Consider the following 12,297-nt stretch of genomic DNA (forward strand, 5'->3'; position numbering starts at 1 on the left):
ATCGACATATGAAGTAAGGTTAACTATTGTCAATTGATAATGTATCACTGATATACACTGTATATCAAAATGCTAAGTTGAAGGCCATAACAAGTTTGTTCTTTGCATGTATAAGTTTTTGAGTAAATTGTTTCATGTGAAGCTACATATAATAAAGGAGCACGATCAAATAAGAATTCCGACAGTGTGGTGGAAGTCCTGGTATCCGAAGACTACAAAAGTATTGTCAATGTGGAAGTCCAGTATCCTTTAAATATCACCTTCAATGTATTTGTGTGTAGAATCAGTGTAATCTAAAATAAAATTAATTTTGTTGAAATTAAGATATGAAGAATAAATATGAAAAATTCCGACTTGTATTCATCTGCGGGTGCTTATTCCTCATATCTACCTGATCCCAGCTCTGGAAATTTCCAGGGTACCGTGTTTATTAGATGCCCCGTTTACAGATATGTACAATGTTTAAAGTTTTGATGAGATGAATACCTGTTCGTTATCGTCTCCCTTATTCACTTCAATAAAATTTGTTCCATTCGCAGAAACTATTTTCAGATTCAAAATTATAAATTAGACATGGAGGTGGACCACATTGACATTGCAATGGATTATTAAATGCTTTGACAAGTGTATACGTATTCAACGTATTCCAGAAAAACCGAAAATGGAAAAGAAAACAACTTGATAATTTTTATAGTTTATTTTGATGTTTTTCATCATGAATAAACTGTGTTTTTTAAAACAAGCAAATAACAATCCTAACTGCAGTACATCATGATGAGTTAACAATTATTTTGTTCAACTCCACAACAGATCATGACATACAATCAACTTAGCACTGGTATACTCTCAGAAAAACAATAAATTAGTACTTGTACATAAATAATCACAGGAATTACACAAAATCAAGTCAAAAATTAACTTAAAATGCTAATTGCAGTGAAATATTTGCAGATCAATTTCTTATAACTAAAACCTGAGCAACTGTTGTATTTTATGCATGCATGCATATGAGAACAATGAAAATGCACCATAGAAGTATATAATTCTTCTGATTTATTTAAACAAAAGAGGTATCCTGCTAATATTCCTGATCTTTTCTTTATCTAGCCCCACAAACAAATTGACTGTAGAATACAATATAAAAATACCTGAGCATTTTTATCAAAACAGACTGAAACGTAAATTGCACACAGAATGAAAATCTGCCATTTAGGCAACTGAGTGATCACTGAAAGGTCAAAATGTGGGTAAGTGTGGGTAACAGAGCTGTGCTATTCAGTCAACTTGTAGTAAACTTTCAGTCAGAGCTTTGCTATTTAGTCAACTTTCAGGCAAAGCTCCGTTATTCAGTAAATTTTAAAATAAACTGTCAGGCCAAGCTCTACTATTCAGTCAACTTGCTGTAAACTTTTCGACAAAAGTTCAGCTATTCAGCCAACTTGCAGTAACTTTCAGGGAAGTTCTGTCATCCAGTCACTTTGCAGTAAACTTTCAGTTCACTAAATGACATGAATTCATCCTGAAGTCTAGAGCTAAGAACTAGCAAATATTACAAAACAAAACAAGGCTAAATGCTCTTTTTCATGAACACGTCTATGATGACTAATGTTTTTATAGTTGTCAAGATCCTGAATTCTCATAATATTGCTTGAGGTATTAAGAATTTTTCAATAGGATGTACAATACATGAAAAATACTGTGACACTGGTTAATTATGCAATACATAAAACAATAGTCTTAATACTAATTAGCATTTTATACTGCCATATTAAACTGATTTTTAATGTTATACATGCTGTAATACTAATTATTATGACATCACTGATGTGTGGCATTGACTTGTTTGCGTTTATGCTTTGTTCATGCCCTTTTTTTTCATTAAAAAGAAATGATACAATAATTGATTAAATTAAGCAACAACTTGATAAATAAAACTATGCAAATGTGTTATGGTTATAAGTTGAAAATATTCTTGTAGTAAATTGACCCACATAATGAATTTCCCTGATTCCTCTTGTTCAAGACTATAATTCTTTGTAACATCTTATATTTGTAGAAAGGTTGCTCTCTCAATTGAATAAAAAAAAAAATTAAAAATAATGCTCAAAAATATCCATCTTCTTAATTCATAAATAATTAAGATAATCAAGGTCTCATTCCATTAATAATTATTCACATTAATTTCAACACTTTATCTCTGTACACCTTAATGATACATTACTACCAGACACAACAGAAAGACAGCATGAAGCAAAATTATGTAGTAAGTACAAACTCGATAAAACAAAAATGATTGTATGAGAATTAATACATCTTGTATTGAATTCAAAAGAATTCATGACAATCAAAAATAGTTAATAAATAAAATACATGTAGAATAAAATACATACATGAAAAATAAAAAAAAAAACAACAATAAATTCGTCATTGAATTAATACATCTGATACTGAATTCAATAGAATTCATTGTAAAAATAGATTTCATTGTAAAAATGCTATCAAAATATACACACAAAAAAGCAACACTAGACATTTTGAACCATTCACATTGCTAGATCTCTTATATAGTAATTTTAACTTCAAAACTGACAATATTTGCGAGAATAGCTGTTACATGATCTTAGCAATTCAATATTAGGTTTGATGCAAAGAGAAGTATCTAAAGGTATTTTAGAATTATCTCTCTTTGTTCATTCTCATAAAGTTAGGAATCGACCTAACACCATTGCTCCAATATTTCAAAGGCAGATTTATTTTCCTTCACTTTTGGTCAAATTCATCCCTTAGAACTATATTATAGCTGTACCAGGTAACCTGTTTCAAGAAAATTTCTAGCATGAGAAAAAGCTCTAAAATGGTCTACTGAAAGCACCTTGGAGCAAATCAAAAGAATAAACATGAAATAAGCATTTGAACATTCATTAATCATGTTAAATATTTATGAAAACAAATGCACCAATACATTTACAGTTTCCAATGATATTAACCGCACTGAAATACGGTAACATTTTTTTAACGATACTATGCAAAAACATTTCTTAAATAATTTCATACATTTCAGATCTACAATTCTACACACATACAATGTTCCTTGTGTCATTTCATTAAACATCACATGTTTAAATGAGATACTATACATGCATCCACACACCCATTTCTTTATAAACCACATTATTTGTACTATATTTCAGATCTAAACCTCCTCATAATTGTTCTTGATGTAATGGTTTAAAACCCATTCACTTTAACATCATGTTATTCACACAAACAACTGATCAGTTTGAATTTGAGATATACATTAATTAAAGCAATGTCTCCTTTGCAAGAATAAGACTCAGAGAAAATTGACTTCCTAGCAACTTATTTTAAAGGTGACAAGCTGTTTATTTTACATTCAAAAAGGACAGAATAACAAGGGAAAGATGGAAAGGAATAAAATTTCAGATCATACAGACTATCTTGTAAGTTGAAATTCAACACATTGCAACTAGTAATATGTTAATAATAAATAGAGACATTCATATAACAGAGAAATGACAACTTTTCTGTAACATGGGACTAGCTTTAAACAAAGACTTGTACTTCTGCTTTTGAAAATCAACAAAGTACTTGAGTTTACACAAACTCCATGGGTGTATTTTTGTGCATAGTGGAACTTGATGAGAAATATCGATACCATTGTACAATATTTTCACATAGTAAGGATTGACCTTTTCATAAACATTTCTGTATATTTCTATAGAAGCATGTGACCCTGGGTGGGTGACCTTGACATTGCGGTACCTAAATGATGACATCAAGTATGAAATAAAGGCCCTATCAACAGCATAGATAAACACCTTTTCAAAAACATCTCTTATCATCCTGACATTTCTAACAAGCTCTTGTAACCACGGGAATGTATGCAGATCTGCCAGCTTTTGACATCTTTGATGACCACTGCAGGATTTCATTCCTTTGTCCAATAAAAGCAAGGAATTCTGGACAATATTGTCTGCAGTAATATTTCTGGATTTTTGAGACAATGAAGAGCAAACATTTGGGAGGACATTGGAGTAAAAATGGCCAGTTCCATTGTCTGCTTGTGTGTGTTTCATAAAGTGTTGATCAAGATAGTCAGTCAAATTGGGTTGAAAATTACATCCTAATTTTATCTTCTGTCTTTTAGACACATTAGTGATTGCATCTAACTTCTGAATATCTACATTTTTAAAATGTGTCTGTGGTAACATGCCATGCAGAAATGATGTGAGACTTGACAAACTGTCTTTTTTATCTAGTGATTGAATTCTAAAATGTTTAGGGGCAACGTGACTAGCTTCAATATTCCATTTTTCCATATACAGTGAAAAGTACTGCTTCCCTAACTCGTGAAGCTGATAATGAGCCAAGGGATGCAACTCTTCCTTCTTACAATGAATACTGCTGTTTGTGCTGGGGATATTTTGAAAAACTTTGTGAAGAGCTGTGTTTTTCAGGTGATGAACATCAGCTGTGTACTGCCTGCTCTCTGGAACGTTGACACAATTTGGGATATTTTCTGAGGATGTAATGCCAGGTGTGAGTAGAATGTGGACCTGTTCTAAGCTGAATCCTTCTGGTGTAGGACCTAAAATGTAATTTAGTATTAATTAAAAATTAAACACAATTTAAAAAATATTAGACTGCCTCTAACCATCATTCATTTATTACTTTATGAACAGGAAGAAAGGAATTTTAGGAAACAGTCTTTAAAAACAGGAAAAACATGTACATTCTCACATCAAAGTCAATCCCCATTGTATCTAGGAACACTGATAGCCCTTGTGACCTAGCTATCTTTATTCAGTCCATAACCAGTAGATACAGATAGGGGCTGTTTGGTACATGTTCTGTTCTGTCATCAGCCTGTCAAACAGCTGCCTACATAAAACTGTTTATCTGTCAGGTTTTATGCTACGTCAGTTGTCCTTATAATTGTTACAGTATTAGTGATTCTGTCAGGCTGCAATTTTATATTTACTCTGTACTGGGATTCGAGTGTACAGCTAACTATTAAGGTTATCAAATCATATTTACCCAATATTCACACTCCACTTTTTGACCTTGGAAACACTTTTCATTGAAAATAACAAAAAAAGACTCTCATATATTGGTAAACTTTACTTTTATTCATTCTTAGTATCATTCTACAGAAATTGAATCAAGAGGCAATTTAGGGGGGAAAAAATCCAAATTGACAGATTAAGACACTTTACATTACAATTTACATAAACTCTTCTCAATTTTACTTTGACAGTAGAACTTAAAAGCATCTTTAATAATTTTTTTTTCTTTGTAGAATTTTAGAACACCTTACTTTATTTTCAAAAAGACTTCAGATGGTATAAGAAAAAGCACACCAAGGCTTATAATAAGATACCTAAGGTCAAGGACACAGGTGCTAAAGTACATTGTACAAGCATGCATTTAACACCATTAACAATGATAGCCAAGTCTCAGACCAGAACAGCTAAAAATGCATATTTTTGTCCAACTTTATATACGCTAATTTATCATCTACCAATTATGTTATACAATTTTTATACAAAAGTTTGTTCCTATACAAATCTATACGAAAAAAGCTGAGTGGGTATAAAAAAAATTGATGTTTCACTGAGTGAAATGTTGGAAACCGGTTAACAAATGAGATCCTTGTTGGACCAATGATTGGAATTTTTATGTCACAGAATGATCTGTACCCAAAACGGAGCTTAATCTAATTTTCATTCATTGGTGTTCTACTAAAGTGACAGACATGAGGTTACATCAAGGAAGACAGTACAAAATACAGTTTTAATACACCTATGTCAAAAAATGAAGATGAAATGTATAACATAAACATTTATTGACTATGTTCTATATAACACTTTTTTCCCCCCCCCCCTTTGAGCTTTTGCAATGAAATTTTACATAAAGAATTGGAATTTTTCTCAAAAGTCCGAGGATACATAACTGTGTGTAACACAAAGATGGATCGATCGTACATGTACCCAAAACAGAACTCAACCTAGATATTTCTTATGTTAAATCTTTATACTGAATTTCATTTCAGTATGAGCAACCTCTGCAAAGAAAAAGAATGGATACTGCAAATAATTGGAATCTTTCTAAGTCCAAGGGGCATAACTCTGTCCAAAATGGCCCGATCGTACCCAAAACTAGATTTGACCTTGATATTTTCATGGTAAATCTGTATACGAAATTTCATGTCAATTTGTGCAACCTCTGTGAAGAAAATGAATGGAAACTGATGGTGGACTGACAGACAGCAGCAAAGCAATATGCCCTCACTTCTTTTTAAAGGGAGGGGGGCATAAAAATAACATCCATGCACTGTAATGGAATCTGACTTTCACAAAATAAATCATCTGATGTTTTTTTTACTATACCTGTTGATATTTGGCCTGGTGGACGTCCATAACAGTAGTGTTGTAACCAGGATGGCACCAGCGTTTCTGTGTGGACTCTCCTGGAACTGCCCCGGTGCCCTGTCTGTCCTGCACTTCTGATCTGTCTGTGAAAGGTAGGGAGAAATTTCTGATGGTCTTCAGTTTCATCTGAGGTAGATAGCTGGTAATGGAGGAACAATACACACACTACAAAGAAAAAAGAACCAGTGAAACATAAATGGGTGACGTTTCAACTCTGTCATAACCAAATCACTAGATATCCTTGCGGTGGTGGCCATCTCAAAGTGCCCCGCTTTCAGCAAGGAACACAAAAATGAAAGGTAGCTGAAAAGGTTTTGACCTTGACCTAGAAACTTCAAGATCATTGCACATCCAATGACCAGTGGCACTCTGTGAGTGAAGTATGAGCCACATTGAATCAAAGGGAGAGAAGATATGCTCTGGTCAAGGATTTTTCTTATGTGCAACAGTAGTAGTCACTTGTTCGATATTAAAGTCACATGATTTGTTGGCATAAATGGCACTTAGTTTATATTTGGATGAAGGAGTTGTGGGAGAATAAAACTAAAATATATACCCATCCAAACTGAAACTCACATATTTTTAGTAAAGGATTCTATTCTTCTTCTAATCGTATCAACATTTTGCATGGCGTCACTGCTGGATGTTTAGGATTCAGAAATATTTTAGAAGATTGCATTAATTTTAATGGTTCACAGGGCAAAGGAAAATAGAGACCATAAATTAAAATCCACAGTTTATTTTCATCTTTACCAAAAGAAGCATTTGCATGCAAAATGGTGCAGTGGTTAAAGCTTTTGCTCTACTCTAGAGTCGCAGAGTAAGAAGTTGATCTTTTAATACATTACAAGTGGTTTAAATCCCACTGTGGGATTTGGAGACTGGCCCTTAGACTAGACTGTGTATAAAACAAGGTCCCATGACACAGTGGGAGCTGGCAGGAAAAGACCCCCTCACTGCTCAAAGGCCCTAATGTCTACGTTTGCAGCCCTCCACCAGCAAGTGGTGATGTATCAAATTCAATGTGAATGAAAAATGTTGACATATTATAAACAAATGCATGGCATTCCTGCTCTTTGGTTGCTCTGCATTTTGATGTTCTAATTTTTCTAAAGCAAAATGCAATGTTAAATATTTAAATGAGTACAAAGTTTTTCAATGATTGATACTTTATAGTAAGTACAACCAATAGCTAAAATATATTATTAAATCTGCATTGATCAGGTTTCCATGGCTATGGAGTAATGCTGACATAATTGCCCTAGGACTCATTCTATCAATCAATCTCCTAGCTACCAAACACCTGTTTTATAGTTAAACACGACACCAAGCAGAGACAAGTCAAATTCACTTACCGATAAATCGTTATCAAAGCATTCATTTTTTTTACAAAAAATATTTGACTCTTAAATTTTCTTTTAGGAAGAAATCCATCTAAATATGTGGGCATGCATGTCAACTTTGCCTGAGATACAATCATCCAAACCACCTGGAATTTTTTTTTTCTAAAAGCAAATTCTATAAATTGAACAATATTAGGACATTTAATGTAATGTATGGACGTGTGTTATAGCTCGTACAGTACAAGACACTTGTTTTATCAGCTTATCAAATATTTTTTTTTTGTTCCTACTTATGTTTACTTTTAATTTGATGTACCTAGTTTTAAAATGCATTTTCAATAATAAAGTGAAGAGTTTCTATATTTTTCATTCAAAACAGAATTTAATGCTATCTGACCAGTGATATGTGTACAGTAGCTTAATTTTGATATATTACTAATGAATCAAAACTTAATTCTGATTAGCTTCACTTAGCTTTGAACTTCACATCAAGTCAATGTGTCAAAAACTGATTCGCAGTAAGTTAATCAAAATTAAACTATTTTTAATTAAATTCTCATAATTGAAATCAGTATTAAGTCATGTTCAATTCTTATTGAACTACACTGTATTCATATGTCAACAGAGCATTAATTAATTTACTTCATTACCCTTTATACAACATACTTTGATCTATTTCTTTGATACGGTATAGCAGAGATACAAGCTTCTTGTACCGGTAATTGCTAGTCAATTTAATGTAAAAAAAAATTTCTTAAAAACTTAACAGTAATTTGAGTAAATACACTTAATATGTATTATGAATTGCCAGGGAGGGACAATTTTACTTGGTTATAAGTGTAGTAGGAAAGGAGAAATTTATCTGTTAAGAAAACATTTGAAGTCACAGGGAATGAAGACCCCTGCATTAATAGTCAGGTGCTCTAACCACTGAGCTATAACCAATATTTAAGGTCCGTAAAGGAACTTCCCATAATTTCCTTGGAGGATTAAACAGTTTATCTCGAAGACACAAGTTCTAGGGCCCTGCCAGGAATTAAATTTAACATACACTGTAACCTGAACAAAGTCTGACCCCCACACTGGCCACCAAATGTTGTCAGGATTGGTGAAATGCACAAAGAAAACATATGGCTGCATCTACCAGGTAGCCTTTTTTCTTCACCCCTGCATTTTTTTTCAGGTGCTCTAACCACTGAGCTATCCAGGCCGATATCCACGGTCCGTAAAGCCCGAACTTCTTCATAAGCATAATTCTTATATCTGTTAAGTTTATAATACTTCTTGAAGTCACAAAGAATGAAAATCACTTCATTGTAAGAGTCATTCTTTGTAAGAAGTGTGTTCGCTATAACCATGTTTTACTGTATTAGAATGGAACTTCCCATAATTTCTTGTTTATCTGTTAGAATAAGTACAAGTACCAGGTACATAAACAAGCACTAAACAAAATCAAAGTCTGACACTGCCATAAGGACACATTCTTTGTGTGAACTTTTTTGTGCAATTAGTGTTATGCAAGTATTAAAACACAAATCCATGCAGGCATTACATTCTAAGATAGAAAACTCTTGATCCTTTTTTAGCCTTTTTTCTTCAACAAGATTTTTTTTCAGTTATAAGAAACAAACAAATTAAAACATCCTTCCCTTTTAAGGTTCAAATGTTTACTATAAAGATGATTCATTAATATGACCATCTTCCTATAGTAAATCAATTAGCTTTTTGACCACAATGGTGAATTTCAAGCCAATTTACTAACATATTATGACAAATCTAAATCATAACAGAACAAAGGGATGTGATGTCAGATTTCCCCTTCCTCTTCAGCTGACAAAATCTTCTTACATTGATGTACGCACTATGCAGTGTGTATCTTATTCAAGATCTTCTTAAATTAATGTATGAAGTGCATCTGTATCTTAAAATCTTCGTAAATTAACGTACACAGTTTAGACTGAATATGTGTCTTATTTAAGAGGATTATCGTGAAAGTATTATTGATTAAAGTCAAACGAATTGTCTTTCAGTGAAATAATGTATCAAATGGCATTGCAGCAGAAAGCAATGCATGAGGACCAAAAAAATCTAAACATGCGTTTTGTACGTGAGACTTGTAAAATTAGAAAAAAAAGGATGTTTACATTTATTCTCTTGGTTCAAAAGCAAACATGCATTTCGTCATGGACCTGAACATCAACCTTCAATTAAAGTTTATAGTGCTGGCTTCTTGCAAATTTTCTAGGTATTACTAAATTTTGTTTACCTGCACAGCAGAATAAACTCGATCGATTCCATAAATGTCAAAGACCAAGGAATGCAAATAACACGTGTACCTGTTCCTCCTTCACTTGATGTAAAAAAAAATACGTCAAACATGTCATCAACTGCTCAAACATTTTACAGAGTAGTCCTTATCCTCGCAAGCCAAGGGTTTTCTGTCTGTTCCGCTCCCCTCAAAACCCTTTAAGTTGGCTTTAACATTTTTTTTTTACCATTCATTAGGCATTAAACATTGGAAATTCTTTTTTAAGTATAGAATTATGAAGGAATTTTTTTAAAGTATAAGGCCTTACTGTATAATAAACATTAGAAATGCTTTTTTTAAAGTATAGAATTATGAAGGATTTTTTTTCTTAAAGTATAAGGCCCTACTGTATAATTAGACTTTCAAGTCGCATGTAAGAATGTAAAGGAAGAATGTTTTACCTAATACAAGGAATACAATTTCAAAGAGGCACCCTAGATGATAATAAGTAGGCAATTATTTTGTTTGCAGCAGCTTAAAAAGTCCAAGGATCAAATAAGAAGAAATTTTTAAATTAAAAAAAAATTTAAAATGTACTTGCATGGACTATATTTCCACCTTAAATTAACACCAAGACCCCTGACTTTATAAATTTTTGTAGAGAGCTCGCTGCTTATCACCATCATGCCCTAACAGTTTGAAGTCTGGGAACATGGGGAATATAGAAGATTTTTAAAAGATTCCATCATTGATTTTGAAGCTTTTAGCCCCTCCCCTCAGGCTCCAAGGGAGCAAGGATTATGAAAATCACAATTTTCATTCCCCTTCAATCACTGATGCATACAGACAAAACTGGTAGAAAGTGGTTGAGCAGTTCCTGAGGAGAAGCTCAAAATATTCAAATATTAATGGAAGACAGGTGTCAGACACAATTGATAATGGATGAAACACATAGCAATGGACAACCCAAGTGACTCAGGTGACTCAAAAAGTAGAAGGGAGTCTGTGGTTGCTCTCCTATTAATACCAGAATTACCAGGGATGTACATCATTATAGTCTATAGACACTTTTTAGACAGGGGAATTTCCCAATTCCAAGATTGTTAAGGGACAACCCAGAACTTAAAACCCCTCTACTTGATTATGCTTTGTAGCAAGCTTAGATGAAATTTGCCTAGTGGTTCTTAAGAAGTTGAAAATTTAAAAAGTTTACAAAGAGAAAGAGGCCAAATACAATGTGAACAAAAAAGCTCAGGCTCACTTTCAGAGCTTTATGATAAAGGTATATAGCTTGATCAAGGTATTACAAATACCTTGATCACGGTATTTTTTTTGTAATGAAAATACAAAAAAAATCTAAAAAAAAAAATACTCTAAGGCGAGTTCTGAGTAGTTGTCGGTAAATTCACTCATGCATGTAAAGTAGTCAAACACAAAGAATTCAGTATAAAAGCATGTTGCTGTCTTTTATGCTGTATCATACTTTAAGGTTAGGTATATCCATTAACAATTCATAGCTTTGCAAGGTAAATTTTTAAAAAAAAAATGTTTATTTTATATTGTTTATTAATATGAAACTCATAATTTATATTAAATCAATTCATAATCAAGGTTTGCAATGCTTAATTTCAAAAACTAGTAACATACATTGGCATTAACAATGCATTTTTTTAATTTAAAAATCTTTCTTTTTTTTTTATCAATATAAAACTCATAATTTTTATTTTGTTTATATTAAATCAATTCATAATCCATCATACTTATATAATTTAAACTAAACTACTGTGGTTATTATCATTTTATTTTTTATTTGAAAATATTTCCATAACTTGGTCATCATTTTTTTTTTTATAAAAAGCATTTATACTTATTTGACTTCAAGCAGAACAACAGAAGCAGGAAGCAGAGAAAATTCGATATTTTGTATAAGGACAAAGGTACACTTACACAATGATGTAACAGCCACACAAACAAGTCCAATATCTGAGAATAATCGCTTATTAAAAGTCCATGATTTTTTCTTGTATCCCTGTACGCAAGGCACGTACATTCTCATGAACATACATGGCAAGTTTATGCCCCATATCTTAACACAGACGACACACGTGTTTAGATTTCATCGTGCTAAATCCGTTCGACTCCGTAACCATTCGGATGTATTCGCTAAAAGCCGAAAAAGGTCGAGCAAAATCAGCCCTTGCAGCTCGGGCCAAAAAGCCTTTCATAACATTTTAAAAATCTATGAAGCAGTTAA

At 32.6% G+C, this 12,297-nt stretch overlaps 1 protein-coding gene across 1 annotated transcript; it reads right to left on the reverse strand.

Moving 5' to 3' along the window:
- Positions 1–682: 682 nt before the first annotated feature.
- On the reverse strand, positions 683–12,198 carry LOC134252032 (uncharacterized). Its single transcript, XM_062734452.1, has 3 exons — positions 11,991–12,198; positions 6,411–6,617; positions 683–4,609 (listed from the first exon to the last, which is right to left on the reverse strand). Exons 1-3 carry the CDS (start codon positions 12,103–12,105, stop codon positions 3,519–3,521), a joined length of 1,413 nt encoding a protein of 470 aa, XP_062590436.1. The 5' UTR covers positions 12,106–12,198; the 3' UTR covers positions 683–3,518.
- Between the last annotated feature and the right edge of the window lie 99 nt (positions 12,199–12,297).

This window comes from Saccostrea cucullata, unplaced genomic scaffold, assembly GCF_032062105.1.
Source record: "Saccostrea cucullata isolate Sc308-1 unplaced genomic scaffold, CSIRO_AGI_Scuc_v1 ctg6, whole genome shotgun sequence".
Lineage (NCBI taxonomy): Eukaryota > Metazoa > Mollusca > Bivalvia > Ostreida > Ostreidae > Saccostrea > Saccostrea cuccullata.